This window comes from Heterocephalus glaber, unplaced genomic scaffold (genome assembly GCF_053883595.1).
Source record: "Heterocephalus glaber isolate CG9 unplaced genomic scaffold, H.glaber_assembly_v1.0 deba00001497, whole genome shotgun sequence".
Classification (NCBI taxonomy): domain Eukaryota; kingdom Metazoa; phylum Chordata; class Mammalia; order Rodentia; family Bathyergidae; genus Heterocephalus; species Heterocephalus glaber.
The window spans coordinates 9,691,036-9,709,683 of NW_028258320.1; the positions used below are offsets into that span (position 1 = coordinate 9,691,036).

General features: G+C 58.1%; 1 protein-coding gene across 9 annotated transcripts in view; it reads right to left on the bottom strand.

The window, feature by feature from the left end:
* Window positions 1-18,648, bottom strand: part of Zmiz1 (zinc finger MIZ-type containing 1) — a 191,988-nt gene that overhangs the window by 15,782 nt on the left and 157,558 nt on the right. For 8 of the 9 annotated variants that reach the window (XM_004846387.4, XM_004846383.4, XM_087184664.1 and 5 more), the window contains 6 exons: window positions 12,841-12,985; window positions 5,995-6,109; window positions 4,872-5,089; window positions 4,186-4,384; window positions 2,969-3,259; window positions 713-895 (listed from right to left, as the gene is read on the bottom strand). In XM_004846387.4, the coding sequence (XP_004846444.1) occupies window positions 713-895; window positions 2,969-3,259; window positions 4,186-4,384; window positions 4,872-5,089; window positions 5,995-6,109; window positions 12,841-12,985 (1,151 nt within the window). The remainder of the gene's footprint in view (window positions 1-712; window positions 896-2,968; window positions 3,260-4,185; window positions 4,385-4,871; window positions 5,090-5,994; window positions 6,110-12,840; window positions 12,986-18,648) is intronic. The other variant, XM_004846386.4, reaches the window with a different exon arrangement.

The following is an 18,648-nucleotide window of genomic DNA, read 5'->3' on the forward strand; positions in this document are numbered from 1 at the left end:
GTGCACCACTACACCCAGCTCCTTCTTTATTCCTGAGAGCAAACCTGCAGGAAAAGGCTAGATGCCTGGAGATATTTATCAAAGTACTATCTCAAAAGTGAAAAATCTGGCCTGGGGATTTAGCTCGTGGCAACCACGCCTGCCTCGCAAGGGCAAGGTCCTGAGTTTGATCCCCAGTAACCGGCCCCCCACACCAAAAAAGAGTGAAAAATCAGGAACAATTCAAATATCTCACAGAATGGGAAACTAAGATGTTGTTTCCGGAGAATAATAAGCAGCAATGAAAATGAAAGTGACAGGGACACTGCAAAATACGTGCCAGGCATATGAATTTAGGTTAGGTGAAAAAACCCCACAAAAAAACAAAACCCAGATTCACAACTGTAGCTGTGTAAGTTTTATATGTAGGTGCCCATCTGTATGTAGAGACAAAGCTTAGAATCATATATAACATATTGAGGGTGTTTGCTTTTTCTTTGGCAGTGTTTCCTTGCCTGTTATCTTGGGTAAAGAGAAGGGAAACCATCCTCCAGGACCCATGAGAACAGGAACTGAGTGGCCGACTTTCTGGCCACTTAGCTCTGAGCACACGGGGAAAACCAGATGTCTTCCCCTGGCCCTTGGTGTCGCTAGGAAACACAGGCAGGGTCAGAATGACACAATGAGATGGAGCCTGAGTGGCAGGGAGGCCGGGGGCCCAGGGCGGACTCACCTTGTAATACTGCCCCATGTTGACCGTGGGGGGCGGGTACTGCCCGGTGCTGGGTTGGCTTGGCATCCTTTGCCCGGGATAGTTTGGAGATGTGAGCGGCCTTGGGGGGTTCGGGGTGGGGTACTGGCCTGGCTGGGTGGGGAACTGGCTGTTTGGTCCGTATTGCTGGTTTCCATAGCTGGGCTGTGGTGGCAAAAAGGACAGGGAAAAGGTCATCATGTTGCAGAGGCAAGCTGTTGTCTCTGACCCCAAATACCCTCCCTGCCTGTACAGGGGAGATGCTAGACCATAGGATGCCCAGGACCCTTGCTGCTGTGACATCCAGGGACATGACATTCTGCCTGTCCAGAGCATAGGCCACCTCACCACGAAGCCACCGTGGTCTGGGAACTTGGAGACACCTTCTGAGCTTCTCAAATCAGGCCACAGAGAGGAGGCTCAGTGCTTAAGTTTCCTTTGTGTCCTTCTTAGCGCTTCAGGGCTGTTTCCCAGTGTGACGGGCATGCGGGCCACAGGATGCACTTCCAGAAAGGGAACGCCTCCACATTCTCAGGCTGGCCCTGGGTGGCACTGTCCCTGAACCCCACACTGAGCAGAACAGGCCCAGCGCTCAGCTCCTGGCCATCGTCAACCTCCCGTCCATGCAGAGGCCGGGAGAAGTGGCTGGTGAAGGGACAGGACAATGAGTGCCACCTCTGCCACCTTCCCTGTCTATCAGCCAATGCTCAGGGCCACCTGCATCTCAGACACCGGGATGTGACGTGCCATGGAGTCACTGGTTTCTTCCTCCTGTCTGCTGACCCTGGAGTCTCTTGTCCTCCAGGCTCAGGGGTCCAGCAGGTGACGACTGTGCTCCAGATAGGGAGAATCTGGCATCAGGGACCAGGAGAGGCATTATGGCAGACCTTGGGGGGCGTAGGGCTCCGTGCTGGTGCAGAGCTGATGGCTGGAGGACTGCTTTGGCCTCCAGTGAGATCACTTCCCTTGGGGCTGGTGGCTCCAAGGCTGGGTTCCCAGATGTGACCCCAGCACAGGTAGTGGGGCTCCTGGGGGGTCTGGAAGAGGGTCCACAGGAGCTATGTGTGGCTGTGCACTGGGAGTGAAGCCAGCTGCATGAGGTTCCCCCAAGCACATGCAGGACCTTGGAGGGGACTTTAGTGGTGCCAACTAGGGCCAAAGTCAGGGCCTGACCGAGTGTCCTGGATGTTTTTGCCCCACTTGAGTCTCTCCCCTCCTGGTCACAGGCCACCTCCACTAGGTGGCGCCCACCCAGCATGCTCAGGCCTGCTGGGTAGGACCTGAACGGACATTCATGGCTCTTCCTACTTTCGGATGGAAACTCACTGCAAGTCCAAGCTGAGGCCACGGTCTGGGAGCAGACAGAGGAAGTGACCTAAGGGGTGTGGGCAGGGGGCCGGGTGAGCAGTCAAGATGGGCCTCCTGGGGCTGGGTACGTCTGCTGGGTCAGGATTCTGGGTCCCTTACTTGGGTATCTAGATGGACCAGCAGCTCCAGTTGTTTTCTGACTGTGCCTGCAGGCCAGGTGACAATCCTTTCCTCCTCTGACCTCATGCTGAGTTCCCTGCAGCCTGCTGGGCCACACCCCCTGCACTCCCTCTGGTTCCTGCTTTGAACTATTTCCTCTTTCGGCCCAGCTGTAAGGCAGGAGTGTGGCCTTTCCTCCCCCATCTTCCCCAACACCTCAGTGAGCTGGCTGGGCAGCCCAAGAGGTGGTGCCGTCCCTTGTAAAACGGTAATAGATGGGGATGGTTGGTCCCCACGGCCCACACTGCCTGTCCAATCCCCTCCCTGACACGCTTGCACTTTATTCACATGGCAGAGTTCCTACTCTTTTATTTGAATTATTTATTTACTTACTTATTTTTGCAGTATTGTGGTGAACCCAGGACCTTCACACTGAGTTACTTCCCCAGCCCTTTTAAAATTTTGAGTCAGGGTCTCACTAAGTCACTGAGCTTGGGCTCAAACTTGCAATCCTCCTGACTCAGCCTTCCAGAGTGCTGAGGTTACAGCCATTTGCCGCCACACCTAGCTTCAGCTCCACTTTGCAGGGCAGCTGGGGAAGCCTCCCTGTGAGACTCTCGGGTTTTAGCTCCTCACCCAAAGTCGCCCAGGTAGCTAGTGTCGGTTCCCATACTCTGGGTGGGCCAGGGTAGAGCCAGGTCCGGCCTTCTGACTCAGGTCTGCCCACAGTCGGTCTCCAAGCCCCACGCCCCACGTCTGCCACCAACTCACCTCTCCCGGGTACGGCCTCTTTATGCTCTGGATAGGAAGGGACTGGGGCCGGGGGCCCGGGTAAGTCTGCTGGGGCATCCGCTGCCCGTGTGTGCCAAAGGGGCTGATGCCAGGCGGCCGGGGCTGGTTCATGCCCATGGGAGGGCCGCTCATCCCCGAGGGCGTCATGCCAGCCGCCATGTTGGCGGGGTTCATGCTGCCCGCCATGGAGGCAGGGCCCCTCGGCCCGGGCTGGTTCATGAATTGGCTGTTATACGCCTGGGTGGGACCCATCTGGAAAGAGGAACAGACCTTCAACGGGAGAAGAAGAAAAAAAAAAGAATAAAATGCCACATGCATTGAAAGTGCAGGGAGGGAAGGGTGGGGACTGAGGGAAGGGGGCACTTTCCCGTGGGGCTGCAGGGGGGACCAGGCCCCATCCTCTGCTGCCCTCTCCTGGCCACACGGGAAAGATGCAGCTGGGGGTGTTACGGGTGGGCAGGGTGCAGTCACTCCAATGCACAGGCAGCATTTCCAGGGTGGCAGGCAGGGGACAGGAAGGGATAAGGGGTGGGGAGGGACACTGGAGGGTGCAGGCGGATGAGGATGGAGGCTGAAGCCCTGGCCCTGCCCTCAGCCAACCAAGACACCCTGTGCCCAGTCCTTTCCTTTCTGCCTACCTGGCCAGCACCCCACACCCTTTGTCCTGCATGGCTATGGGGCGCCCCGTCCCCTCATACCCCACCCTATCCTTCTGGTGGTCAGGGGAGCTGGGCTGGGGGTCTGAGCAGAGCCCACAGATGGGGCAATGGCCTTTATTTTACCTTTATTTTGGGGGGGAGGGGAGCAGGGTCTCACTCTGGAGCCCAGGCTGGCTTTGAACTCACTATGTAGCCCAGACTGGCCTCAAACTCGCAGTGAGCCTCCTGCCTCAGCCTCCTGAGTGTTGGGATTACAGGTGTGCCCTACCACGCCCTGCCACAAGGCTATCTTTAGACTTGGAGCCCACTCTTGGGTGAGGAGGGACCCACTGAGCATCATCCACCTTTATTCCTGTATGCAGACACAAGCCACTGACCTAGGTGGAGCACGAGCACCTGACCACGCTCCCCTCTCCACACATTCCCACATGCACCCCGACTCCAGCTCCCCAGTGCATGTGGCCCCGAGCACCCACATTCGCTCCTCCCCCAGGCTGGCTGCCCGGCGAAGCTGGACGGGGACACAGGAACCCTTACCGGTCCATACTGGTTTATGTCCTTGTTCTGCGTCTCCTGCAGGGCTGCCACGGTGGCCGTGGCTGTGGCTGTGGCGGTGGCTGCCGCTGCTGCTACTGCAGCTGCTGCGGCGGCGGCTGCAGGCTGAGTGAAGTCTGCAGGCGGCCTGGTGTGCGGAGGGATGCCCATGCCTGCGGGCGCGTTCGGACCCCCAGGGTAACTGCGGGAGAGGAGGGAGGCACTTCAGACTCTGACACGAACCTGTGGCTGTGCGGGTCCTCCGCACTGAAGAGCAAGAGGTGGGCACCTCTGCCAGCCCTGGTCTGCCCTGTCTCATGTCCCCCGAGCTCCTCCCTGGGCTTCCCTGCCTCTTCCTTCCAAGCTGGGGGACTTCAGCCTCTTCTCTGCTCTTCCTGCAGGGACCAGCAAGGCACAGGGCTTTTCCTAGGCTGCTGAACTAGTTGCTCTCCAGCGATTCCCACTCCACTCTCGGGTCTTCCAGTTGATGAAGACACGAGGCAGAGAAGGTCCCTGTGAGGAGTGAGACCCTCATGGCCCTTCTACCCTTACAGGTAGCATATTGCCAGAACAGCCCGAGTGCTGATGGGACAACCCAGGTAAGGCTGGCAGCGCTTGCTGCACACCTCAGGCAGGAAGCAGGGAACTGGGGCTTCTCCTGGAACCCCACCTGCACGGAGGCTGCTCACCTGGCCCCGAAGCCCCCGCTGCCAGGGTAGTTGGGCCGACCATACATGCCCTGCTGGATGTAGGGCTGCGCTGGGCCAGCCTTGGTTGAGAACTGCTGCTGCTGTCCAGCGAACTGCGGAGAATTGAGGCCGGGGTTGCTGGTGGTCATGCCCGACGCCATGGGGTTGCCGCCTGGATTCATAGGATTGTTGGCATTGGCCATAGGGTTCCCGAGGACCTGTGAGCAGACAGCGGCTGTCAGCCAAGCTGGGACCCAGGGTGGTGAGGAGAGAAAGGGAGGAATGGAGAAGGGGTGGGAGGATGCTGACTCGGAAGGACTATGGAGAGCAAACCAGGGGACATGAATTGTTCCTGGGGTGTACAGGGGATTCCAAGGGGCAGGCTGGGGTGCAGGGTGCATAGAGCCTGAGAGCTTTAGCCTGGGTAGGATGAGGGGAGGACAGGAGCAGGGGTCACTGGTCAGTATGTGTGGTCCCCAGGGCCGGCCAGTTCCGTGAGGTAGGGAGGCTGTCCTGGTGCAGGGCTGAGACGCTTGCCCCATGCTGGAGGGTGGCCACACAGAAGCCCCGAGCTGGGCTCTCAAGGCAGAGGATCCTGGTTCACAGACCTCAGTAGCCTGAGGCCAGGAGATACACAATGGCCCCTCCAAGGTGGCAGTCAGCCCTGAGCCTTCCATGTGGCCTGCAGCCAGAGGCAGTCTGGCAGGTGGGAGGCCTTCTGTCAGGGGCATGTGTGGAGGAGAGGAAGGGAGCAACAGGAGCAGAGGCAGCTGGACCAGGGGGCTGTTGGAACCGTCACAAAATTAAGTCACAGCATTATGCTGAAATCTAACCCAGGCCAACCAGGGCCAAGGACCCCAATTTTGGAGCCCCAAGGCCAAAAATCACACAGGAAGTTCTCCCAATTACCCAGCCAGAATAAACAGGGTTAGAGATGAAACCTGCTCACTGTCAGATGACACGCATTCCCTGGTGGAGGTTCTAGGAAGGGAACAGTTCCCAGGGGCCCAGCTGTGGCCCTCTTGAGGCAGGTCTCCCAGCTGGACAGCCACCCTAGGGCCCCAGGGGACGAAGGATGCTCCTCCCTGGAAGGGGCTGTGGCTGGGGCAGAACTGGCTCTTACCTGGCTCTGGGATGTGTTGGTCACTCCCCAAACCGTGGTGACCACAGAGAGGGAGCCGGGAGGCTGGTTGGTATTCTGCTGCCAAGGGACAGAGTCATAGGGGAACGACCCATCACTGCAGAGGAGACGGAAGTAGATGGTCAGGGGCTGGTGGCAGGGCTCAGGCGGCTCAGATGGCCTGCCCCTCCCCCACTGCTCCCAGCCAGTCCTGGTGGCCCCCATCCCAGGCAGCTCTGGGCCCCAGGCTGGTTGGGGTGCCTGATGCAGAACAGGTGCGTCCTGCACGGTGACAGGAGTGTAGAAGTAACATCGCTGCAGGGCCACCCGTGGCTGCCTCACCTTGGCCTGGAGCCCATAGGCCACACAAGGAGGCAGCGGCATGCCCAGAGGCTCAATGTGAGCCCCTTTTCCAACCATGACTCCAAGTGGCACTGCCTCCCCTGGGGACTGCTCTGCCTCTACTCAGTAAAGCTGGAAGGACCTGTGTCCGGGAGTCTCAGCTGTTCCTATCCATCCACCCGCTCACAGCTGGGAGGCTCAGAGCCCCGCTGACCTGGCCTTCGGAATGAAGGCTCTCTTATCCTTCTTTCTGACTGTGACCATATAGGGGCAGGCATACCCGTGCCCCCCAACTCTTGTGCATATCAGTGCCGAGCGAATCCCCCTCAAACACCCAATCCGTACAATCCAAGTCCTTCAGTGCTTACCAGGCAAAGTCCAAATACACACTACAGAATGAGTTACCCTGCTGCTTGACAAGTCCCCCCTCGCCCCTTGCATTCCACTTCAGCTCCATCTTCTCACAGCTGACCCTGGACACCTGGCCCAGTCTCCACCAAATGCTGCTATATCCCCCCATCCCCTTCCCCAGCCCACCAGTGCCTGCCTGGCTTGGTAACATGCCATCAGGAGCAGGGATGTCACCTGCTGCAGGTCCTGCCCTCAGGCCTACAGGGAGCATCTGATGGGACTTTCTGAGCAGCTACGAGGGCGGGAGGGGGTGCAGCTCGGAGACCTGCCTGGTACCAGCCCCAGAGCACTGGGCCAAGGTCGCCCCCATTCTACAGCTGGCACTGGCTCTCCTGTGGCACCCTCTGGGTGAGGGCTACCAAATCCCAGACATGGGGTCCAGGGCCCACCTCTGGGGAACAGCCATGCTGTGGGTATCCTGGAGCAGGTGAGGCCCCGCAATGCGCATGTCCTGCACACGAATGGGACTCGAGGGGCCGCTGTACCCATCAGAGAGGCTGCCCAGTCCTAGAGGCCAGGATGCCTCTAGGCACACACACTGAGAACCTGCATGGGGACTTTGGGAAGGATACAGTCCCGTGTGACAGGCAGGCAGAGGGAGCCAGGTCAGCTAGACATTGCTAAGGGCACTGCTGGTCCCGCTGGAAGGGCTCCTGTGGTGGTGGTCAGCCTGCAGGGCTGCCATGTCACCACTTGCATCCACTCCTTCCCTGGCTGGACGGCCCTCTCCCCTAGACTCACCTCTGCTGGCCCTGCTTCCTTCCTGGCTCAGCCCTGAGGTCGGCTCTTTCGGGGGAGGTACCCTACCCAGAAGTGTAAGAGCCCTCCACTCCACCCACAGCCACCTGTGGTGCTTCACCTGGCTTTGAGATCATGCGACCATGGCTGGAATTATTATCTGATTGGTATCCATTCGTTTACCACCAGCCCAGAAGCGCCAGGAGCAAGGATGCTTGTGTAGTACAGCCCCTGCCTCGGCTCAGTGGGTCCGCAAGCCCCGGTGGGTTTCAGGGCTGGTGGACAAAGGCACTCACCCATAGCCAGGCCCTGGACAGAGTCCTGCACTCTAGGAAGCACCAGCCAACTCAAAGCTGCACTGTCCAGGCCTTGAGGCTGAGTTTCAGGGTTTCTGGTCTCTGCCTCCTCAGGGTTCCCACAGCAACTCTGTCCCATTCTGATCCTGCCCTGGGGCCCTGCCAGGCAGCTGCTGCCCAGGGGTGCAGATCTGAACTCTGCCTCACTAGCTCAGGGCCCTGGAGCAAGCATCTGTGCTTGGTTTCCCATCTGTAAAGTGGACATAAGGATGACACTGCTGCTCCACAGGCTGCAACCAGCAGCATCCTGGCAAGAACCAGCACAAGGGGAAAAGAGGGACCCAGACACCAAGTGATCAAGGAGAGTTGTTCCTTACATGTCGGCACTGGCACAGAGCGATAGGTCTCTACCCAAGGTGGCAGGTTGGGGGCCAGAAGCCTGTGAAGAGCAGAATAGAGCAGCAGGGGAAGGTGGACCTGCACCCCGGAGACTGGGCCATGAGAACCTCTGTTCCCCAGGTAGGTAGCTGAGCCTTCAGTGGCCCCAGGCCTGGGGCTGTCTTCCCCATAACTCCTGTACTGCAGCTCCCGCAACTCTTTAGGACAACATCCGGTGCAAGCGGATGTTTCTATCCTTTGAGATCGTGACTGGCCAGGCTCAGGAAGTTGCCCTCCTGAGAGCCGGGGCCACTGCTGCCCTACCACATTGTGGGTACGCTGTTTTAATACCCACCTACCTGCCCCGCTCCATGGATGGAAACCAGCTCCTTCCTGTTTCCCCCACTCTACACCCAACTTGGTGAGAAGCAGCGTTCTGCAGTGTTCCCCAAGTGGTAACCCTTGCCTGGCCGGAAGATGGGTTCCCCAGAGCAAAGGCACATGGTGGTGGTGTGTGCTGTGCGCAAGCTGGAAAAGGATGGTGCACTGGTGCAGGGTGGCTGCAGGCCTCCACTCACACCTGCTGCAGAAGCAGAAGTGGCAGCTGCACCACTGTGGCTGTGACTCATCTGGTAGCGGGGAGGTGGCTCTGCTGTCACCATGAAGGCTCCGAGCCCGCAGGCCTCCAACAGTGGTCAGCCCCACCAATGTGCTGCCTCTGCCCAGTCCCCATGTACTTCGAAGTTTTGTAAATATGTTACCAACGGAGGGACTCGTATCCTTCCTGCCTGCCAACAAAAAGGAATCTAAGCCTTGGAGGCATTCCTTGGTATTCTACCTTCCCTTCTCTCACCAGCGAACTCCTACCTATATCTAAAAGCCAGGTCTGCATGCTCCCTTTTATGGTTTTCTCTAAGCCAAGCCAAGGGGCCTGTTCCTTTCTTCCTTTAGCACTCTTTGCACTATTTTCCTACAGGATGGAGGAGGGGAAGTCGTGGCCTTGCCTCTTAGCAGCAATGTGATCTATTGGTCTCTCAATTCTCCTTTCCACGCTTTTTTTTCTTTTTTTTTTTTTGGGTACCGGGGATCGAACTCCGGACCTTGCGCTTGTGAGGCAGGCGCGTGGAACCACTGAGGTAAATCCCTGGCCCTCCTTTCCATGCTTTCAAATTTTTTTTTCTAGGGGGACTAGGGATTTAGCTCAGTGGCAGGGCGGCTGCCTCACAAGCACCAAGGTTCTGAGTTCCATCCCCAGTACCGCAGGGGAAATAAAAATTTTTTTCTGGGGGATGAAGGGCCTACTATAGACTGAGCTTTGGTTTAGCTATGAAAAGAGCTGAAATCAATGACAGCTGTGACGATGAGGCGATATAACCAAAGAAAGAAGGAGTCAGATTTGACTGATCCTTCTGGGTCGACTGGCTGTGGAGGAGCACGTCAGGCTGGATGCTACCAGGAGAAGGGGCAGGGGAGCAAGGACTAGCCCATCTGCCAGGCGTGGTGACATGCGTCCTGCCACCGCTGACATTCCCCTTCTACAGATGTGGACATGGAGGTGCATCCAGCTAGAAGAGGCCAGCACTGAAACTCCAGGCCTGCGCCCCCACCTGCTGCACCCCAGGGATTGCTCCTGTGGGCACCCAAACCCCACACCTGGAAGAGGAAGATGGCACCCATGATCCTAGGCCTTCCGCAGCTCCAGCGGGCTTTGACTGTAATCAGAGTAACAGCATAATCGAGATTTATTAGGCTCCTAATTACCTTTACAACACTGACTTGCATATGGACAATGTGCTGATCACACATGACTTTTAACCACTCATTAGAAGCCTGAAGGGGGAGACAGCAAGAGCTGTTGGCATCCAGTCCAGGTCCCTGCAGGGACCGCCGGCGTCCTGTGTCTGGCCAGTGGCCGGGACCTCACAGGCCTCTCCTGGGCTCTCTGGTCTCAAGTGTGTCTCCACCATGACCAGAGGTGAGGGGGGCTCAGGAAGACACTGACAACTCACGATCCCTACAGCACAGCCACACTCAGAAATTGCTGGCCCTCCCTGTACTATGTCCTCCACCACGTTCCTTACAGGGGAACTGCAGCGCTCAGAGAGACCCAGGGCCTCACCTGGAGGTGTGGCTCTGGGTGGAAGAACTCTGGCCTGACTCAGCCTCCTGCTGTGGCACCAAACCCCTGGGGCCTGCAGTGGATGTGACAGTGACCACACGGGATACTACAGTCACCAAGGACCCTCCAGGTCTAGGGGCGGCGTGGACCTTTGAGTTTCAGAGCTGCCTGGCTCCCTCCCCTCCCCGCTTGTCCTCGGGGCCGGCAGACAGGATCCTGGGTCTTCGGACAGCCAGCCTCCCCCTGGCCCCACAGTGCCACCTTAATACAAAGGCAAAGGACCACAGTGACAGTTTCCTAACGGTGACAGTGCCCAGCTCTCTCTTCCATGTCTTCCCTTCACATTTCAGAAATTACACTGGGGGCTTAAAAGGTGATGGCCCTGCTGGGTTCCTTGGGAATGAGGGGTTTCCACCCTGGGGACATTCATGAGGTTCTGAGAACAGGGTCATGAGCCCTGGACAGGGAGAATGGGTGGGGTACTGATGACAGATCTTCACTCCCAAATGCCCCTATCAATGGGAAACAGGGTGCACTGTGGATTTAGGGGGTGAAGTGATGCTCTCCAGGAAGCTGCTCCAAATCAGGTTAATGGCCAGACAGAGCCCCTTGACTGAATGACCAGCAGCATGCCATGCTCTGCCCTCTGCTGGTTCTGTGTTCTGGGACAAGTCACTTTCCCATTTTGTGCCCGGCTTCCCTTCCAGTTCTGCCACCAGGAGAGGGTGCTGTCCAGAAGGCCTGTGCCTCACTGTGCTCCTGGGGCCGAGAGGTCACCATCAAGCCCGAGAGCCCGCCCAGGTCTCCTTTCTTGGAGACCACCCACAGCCAGAGGTAAATGCCAGATGGGCCTCCCAGGCCAACTGCTCTGCACTGCTGTCCACTGAACTCAGTCTGTCACCTAACTAACGCTGCCTTGGTCTGTCTGGATCCCTATTCTGCCCCGTGAGTATTATGTCTCCTGATGGTGAGATTCAGCTCCTGCAGCTGAGACTCCTCATCTCCACTTTACCCCAGGACCAGGAATCTCCCGCCCAATCTCGGCAAAGGCCCGTGGTCCAGATGTGTGCACTCTGCAGCTGAGCCAGGTGTGGAGTGGGGAGCGGCAGGGCTCTGGCCCATCACTGCCATCAGCTGGACTGGACTGACGAGGAGGAGAGAGGCTGGGGAGGACACAATACGCAGTGTGATGAGAGCCAGGATGACTCTGACGGGTGGCTAGGCCAGAACTACTCAGCTCCAGTGTCAGCAGTACAACCGCTAAGTCTAGTGCTCAGACCACTGTTCGGCCATAGCCTGTGCTCAGCAGCTGGGCTCACCCTGCAGCTTTTAGCTGACCGGGCAGGGGCTGGAGGCAGGAGGTGCTGTCTAGAGCAGTGGCTCCCAACCAAGGAGGAGTCCCTCAGTCCCCCAAATTGTGAGGGTGCTTTTGCTGTTACGGTACCTGGCAGAGGAGGGAAGGGGAGGTCAAAAAATCAAGAAGGTAATGGGGAAAAAAAGTAAGAACCAAGATATACCATGTACAGGTACAAACACCCAGTGATAGATGTAAATGAATTGTATACCTAAAATGTACCAATAAAATTAATTAAAAAAAAAATCAGGAAGGCACAACCTAAATAACCTGCAAAATCCCACACCACAGAAAACCAGCTGGCCAGATGCCAGCCCTCAGGCTACACTGCCACACAGAGAGGCAGCTTCACCGTCTGCCGCCAGACCCAGGGTCCAGCAAGGCGGCAACCGTGGGCGGTGGGGGGGGGCGCTTGTGGCCCAAGGGGCTTGTGACGAGGCAAGAAACCACGTGTCAGGGTGATCCTGCCCTGGCAGAGCACCAGCCTCTAATTTGCTTTATGAAGTGTGGCTGCTACCTGAGTGCTCCTGGTGCCTCGGCAGTTGGCTGCAGCATGCTCGGGGCTGTGGGTCCCTCGGTCGGTTGGGCTGGATAGTAAGAGCTGAGCCCTGACTGCAAATGCCGCACCTGGTCATTAGCGGGGACTGGGACAGGGAGGGCAGACAGCATGACAGGCCCTGTAGTTCCGAGGTCAGCCTGCCTGGTGCTCTGAGGGAGAGTTGGGTGCGGCAAGGGACCCTCAAGATAATTAACTTGGGGAATCACCAGCCCCAGCCACGTGGTCCTTGGGGGCTGGCGCAGGGCACAGCAACCAATTCCTCAGTGCCTGTCTCAGTCAGCCTCTGGCAGACCCCGCCCAGCCTTGCTTGGCTCTGTGTTATGGACCCGAGTGGCTCTGTACCCACTTGGGGTGAAGCCACCTGCCTGGCCCTGCTCCTGGGTCAGCCGGAGACCCTGCTCCGCAGAGGGAACGCCCCAAGTTCAGGACTTCTAGTGCTCCCCAGAAGCCTAGAACCAGAGACCGAAGAGGCCTTCAGGGAAGGATAAAGCAGTCAGGTGGTCCCTGAGGCTCTCTACCTGCTTTGATGGCGGAAAATGTCTCTCAACACGATGATTTACGCAAGACCCTCAGGGCTGCAGTTTCTGTGTGCAGGGCTGTCTGCTCCTAGGTGCACGGCCCTGCCCACCCTCGGTGGCACATGCTCACTCACCTGTGCGACAGAGTGGGTTTCATGGAGCTCATGGAATTGAGGGGGGGCTGCATGGGGAGTTTCCCAGGGGGGTCGCTCTGGCGGCTCTTCTGATGTCGCAGCAGCAGCAGGCGGCCGAGTTCCTCACACCAGGAGGACAGCAGCGCTGTGAGGAAGGACACGACATCAGTGGCACCACGGTGGCCGTGCCCTGCCATGCTCAGCCCCTTGCACCCCTCCCCTCGTGAGATATCCTTGCCGCCAGCTTTGGCCCCAGATTCAGGGGACACCAGGAGACTTACTAGGCCTCCTTGGGATGTTCCAACTACAGAATGGGACTAAAGCCTTCCGGAAGGAGGACTCAAATCATGGGCCACCACACTGAGAAGTCCAGACAATGGAGAAGAGGGCAGCCGAGGGAGGCAGGAGGGCACACTGGCCTGTGTCAGGGCACAGATGGGCACCGCTGCCACCCCAGACTCGGCAGAGCCTGCCCTCTGGCACTTAGAAGTTAGCTCAACATGGCTTCTCCCCCAGGGTTCAGTCAAAAATCATAAGATCTACTCGGGTGTGGTGGCACATGCTTATAAACCTAGCACTCTGGGAGGCTGAGGCAGGAGGATTGCAAGTTTGAGCCCATGCTGGGCAATTTAGTGAATGACTCTGTCTAAAAATAAACTCAGTGCAAAGGCCCAGGGTTCAATCTCCAGTACTGAAGAAGAAAAAAGACAAAATAACACGAAATCCACAGCCTTTCTGGAGTCAGTGATACCTGGCCAGCATTCACCCCACAGAGCACAAGGATACAAGCACACACCTTCTGGTCATACCCACTGCTGGGCCCTGCCTGCATGGCTGGGCACCAATGCTGGGGAGGAAAATAGGCTTCCAGAGCAGAGGGCAGAGGGGAAGGGGTGGGGGAGAGCCTTCAGTGAACTGATGCTGGGGAAAGAGTGCTTTTCTGTCATCCTTCGCCATCCCAGAGTGGGCCGGCCTTCCCAAGTACACAATGGTGCTGAGGCTGGGGAGGGAAGTGGGACACGGGGCTCCAACATCACCCCGCTGTGCCATTCTAGGGAGCTCACACACCCTCTCTGGGCCTCGGTTTGCTTAAGGGCACAGAGGGTAACACTGGCCCTGCCTTCCTCTTCCTCCACACTCCTGCTGTGATAACTTCAGCTACACTGACCCGGGGGCCTTGGCCGTAGCTGGCAGCCAGAGGGCCTCTGCTCAGTCACCCGGCTGGGTGCAAAGCCGAGCCCCCATTTCCAGCTCTCCTTTGCCCACACCTGCCCTGACAATCCCGGGCATTCGCTGCTATGGCCCCCATTCTACAGACAGACAGACTGAGGTGGTGCCCTGGGCCTGCCAGAAACCTGCAGGAGGCAACACCTCAAGTAGCCATGGTCTCCCAGATCCTTGGATGCAGTAAGGGGCCCTGAGTCATCCCTTCACCGCACTCAGCCAGCACTACAGTCAGATGCCAAAATTCACAATGACCACTCAGATCCTACGCAGATCCTGCTGCAGGGTCCCTGTCCGCCTGGAGCCCCAAGAGGTCTCTCCAGGGCCACTGGGTACATTGGCTAAGCTTTGGGTAGGGCACAAAGATGCCCAAGCAAAATTGGACATGGTGGTGCAATCCCAGCACTTGGCAAGCTGAGGCAGGATGATCACCATGAGTTTGAGGCCAGCTTGGGCTACATAGCGAGTTCAAGGCCAGCCTGAACTACACAGCGAGACCTTGTCTCAACCCCTCCCCCAAAGATGCCCGACTGAAGAGGCAGTTGGGGCTGCAGGCTCCTAGAGGGCACCTCGTTCTTCCCAGGGGTGGGCAGTGGGCGGGCTGTCTTAAAGGTTGCATCCTGTCCCCCTCTCTGTGGGGTCACCTGGCTGCCACCTGAAGAGGGAGGAGGGCATAAGGAGAGGTGCTTCCACCCCCAGTGTGTGCCCAGGAACTGGCAAATGCTCCTACAGCAGGTGTCCAGCACACATCTACTGTGACTGGCAGGGCACTGCCTGTTCCGAAGCTGGAACCGCCCGCAATGCGCCTCCAGACCGCTCCCTTCTCCCAGGCCCCTCGTTAGGCTTCTTGTGCAGGGGCACTGGGCATCTGGAAACTCATTTGCATGCCAGGCACGAGGCCCACCCGATTGCAGCGAGGAGACGCTGGGCTGCCGGCACAAAGGAAGGCGCAGATGGTGCTGCCTGCCCCGCCCCTCCCAGCCCGCACTCTGCCTGAATGCCGGCCACACCGTGCCCCATGGGGGATTTGCGGCTGGCCTCCAATGTCCCTGGCCAGCCCAGTGCCTGGTCCAGCCTGGCCCTGTCTTCCTAGCTCTAGTGAGTGGATTCTGCAGATGGAAGAAAGGCAGGCGGCTTTGTGGCAGGGCCTGGCTGGGGGTCTGGTGATGTGTGCTGGGGAGTGGTCTCCACCCACGTGGAAGGCCACATTCCTACAACTGGAGACCCCACCCCTGACCCTGGCTGAGCAGCTGGCAGCAGAGGCCTTGGGCAGCCCCTGGCAGCCCCACTTCGGGCTTCTGGGGCGCTTTTCCCATTAGAGCATATAGCAACAGGAGCTGCTCAGAGGCAAACACTGCCTGCTCAAAGGCGTCTGCAGCCAAAGGAGGAGTCTGGGGACCTTCAGAGAACCAGGAAGACCTGCAGGGCCAGGCAGAGAGGCAGGTGGAGATTGCGCCAGGACACTCTCGACCAGGGCAGGCAGGGACAACTGTGCCCAGATGTGTGGCCTGTGCGCTGGCTGGGGGGAGCATAAGCAGTCCCAGGATGGAGTGGCAGGGGCAGAAAGGCCTGGCATGGTGTATCCGAGTGAACTTGGTAACGAGAGGACAGTTTCAGTCCTAACCTGGACACCCCTCCTACCACCCAGGCAGCCAGCACGGCAGCTTCTGCCTGTCCCCAGTCCAACTCACAGATGGCCACGGGGCTGGCCCCAAAGGGCCCCTTTCTTCGTTAAAACAGCAGCTAGGACCCCACATTCCTGCCCTCTTCACTGAATGCAGCTTGCTGGGTCCCAGAAGGCCTGGGCAGTGCATGTAACTCCCTACCTGATCTACAGAGGACAGGTGGCTCCTCCCAGCGCTCCTGTGGCCCGAGGTCTTCACACCACCTGTGAAGCTGGCACAGATGGCATCCCAAACCTGGGCTGCCCTCCAAGTGTGACTAAGATGGGCCAAAGCTGGTAAGGGGTGAGGAGAGGCTCGAGCTCCACCCAGTCCCTTCCCTCATTCTCAACAGCTCAAACAGGCACTGCCACTCAGGCCCTTCCGGCTGATCTCAGACACCCATAGCTGGGGCTGGACAGCAGCCAGGAATTGCCTTGGCCCTGCCTGCCAGCTCTGAGCCTCTACCCAGATATCCAAGCACTCCTCAAACTTCCGGGTAGAGACAATGTGCAAACACACATAACCCACAAGTGTAAAATGATTGGTCGGGCTCTCTCCTGCCCCTTCTAACAGCATCTTTTGTCACCAGGCTACCAGCACTCTAATCCATCCCACCTCAGGACCTAAGGAGTCTGATCACTCATGAAATATTCATGTGACAAGCAGGTGCCGAGCACCTACTAGGAGCTGGGGCTCCTGTGGTGGAGTGGATTAGATCCACCTTTGCTGAAACCCTTCGTGGTTCCCAAAACCAAGTCCAAGCCACCCAGACGATGTGTAAAGTCCAGCAAGCTGGGAGGTGTCCATAACTCTCATCGCTGTGGTTCGGGATGGGGGATCCTGACAGTCTGGGATCAGAATCCAGTTCCACCCTTACTGATGACCAGAAAGCTGTGGGGAGCAGCAGCTGAGTACCCTGGCCCTGAGCAGAGGAAGAAGAGAGTTGCCCACATCTGCTCCCAGGATCTTTTCAGCAATGCCCCTTGCAGCCAGGTGCCACCACAATGTTCCTTAGAAAGAAGAAAATGGCAAGCAATGTCAGGGTGAGGCAGGCCTGGGGCGCTGAGGGCAAGGACAGGTCCGTGTTTGTCTCTAAGTGCAGCTCCCAGCACAGCAGGAAATCATGACCAGCTGACCTCAGGGAGGAGGCAGAAAGCAGGAGCTGCAGGGCTCTAGTTTGGAAAGCCAGGGAGGGAGGGGGAGCTGCAGACAATGATGGGGCTGGGGTGGAGGGAAGCAGAGGCCAGGTCCCAGCACTAAAGGAGCAGAAAGCTGGCCAAGTTGGCTCAAAAGGAGCAAGGAACCAGAGGAAGGTTAGAACAGCAAGGCCTGGGAATCAGGAAGGAGGGGAGCAGGGAGAAGGCCGAGGAGGGCATGAAGGGCAGTCTGCAGGACGCGGAGACCTGGATGGGTCCAGCAGGAGCGTCATCCCACGTGCTGCAGCCTGGGAGCCACACTCAAAGTCAAACAAAGGCATCTCGAAGATCACAGAGACCCCCTCAGCTGAAGACTGCGGGTACAGAGGGACTGTGCAAGCGTAGGACCCCCTTCCTCCTTCCTCTCTGAGCTGACCTCACATGCTGGAGGGCATGCCCGGGGCTCTCCACTCCAGCCTGCCTTGCCCTGACCTCTGATTGTCCTTTTCTTTTCCCTAAGGTACATTGTGGGGGCACCTGGGTACAAGGGAGATTGCTGGAAATACCGTGGGGAGAGGGAGGAGCTTCTAAGACCTAGGAGACCCCTAGGCAGGACGAACATAGGCCTCTGCCTTCAAATCAGACAGTAGGGAGAGTCAGGCAGAGGGAAGCAGGAAGGACCCCTGAAAGGGTCCCAGGGCATTCACTATTCCAATAGAAATACTAGTGGCATTTCCAGATGCTTCTGTACCACCAGCCTACTAAGGCCACTCGAGACTCTGACACAGTGGCAGGGTGAGTGGTCCTGGCCCCTGGGGAAGTCAGCAAACAGGAGCCAGGGGGCCTGGCCCTGGGAGTGAGGGGCAGCAGACGCTGGGCCCTTTCCTCCCTCCTCCTCCCTCTTCCACGTGTGCTAAGATCCACTAGGATCTCAGTAGCACCTCTGGCCACCCCAGGAGGAGGGCCCTGCCTGTGTCACTCACTGGTCACCACGAGCTGACTGCCTCGGCAGCCCAGTCCAAGTCCCCTCTGCAACTTGACAGTTCTTCCTGAGTTATGGCAGGAGCATCCCATCCTCTGTCTCAGTCTGCACAGCTGCCTCCTGCCAGCCCACCCTCCACACAGCACGCACAGGAGTCTGTCCACACATGCACGCTGCTCACCTCTGGTCACCCCTGGTGCTCAATGGAGGCAGGCACCAGTCATGAGCCCAGCTAGCCAGGGGAAAGGCGCGTCCCCAAGGCCCAGGACAGGGTTGAAGGGGCTTGCTCCTGCAGCCCCAGCTCCCACCATGGCATTCAGCACACGCTACACAGCTCACACATGACTAATAGGTTTCCATGAGTCACAGACAGGAATAACCCAGTACGCAGAGAGGATGGGAGACAGTCACACACTGAGTACCACATCTAAGACCCAGAGGACTGGGTGCTCTGTGGTTTTAGAACCTGCAGCACCTCGCCATTCCTAAATGGAGTCCTATCAGGATGTGTCCAGGTGCCAGCACAGGCACCACCTAAAACCTGAAAGGGAGTCAAGGGACACCTGTTTCATGGCACTCACAGCCACAGAGGTAAGGGGAAAAGGTAAGCAGTCTGTAGGGACATCAGGACCAGCACATCCTGGTTTTCCCCGCCCCTGGGGGGTTCCTGGGTCTCTCCTATCTCCCCTGGGACTGGGGAGACTGTCTCCTTTCCTCTTCCTTTTTCTTGGGCTCAGGCCAGGCTCTCCCAACCTCCGACCTCTTTCATCTCCGCCACACAGGATCCTGGGACCACAGTGGA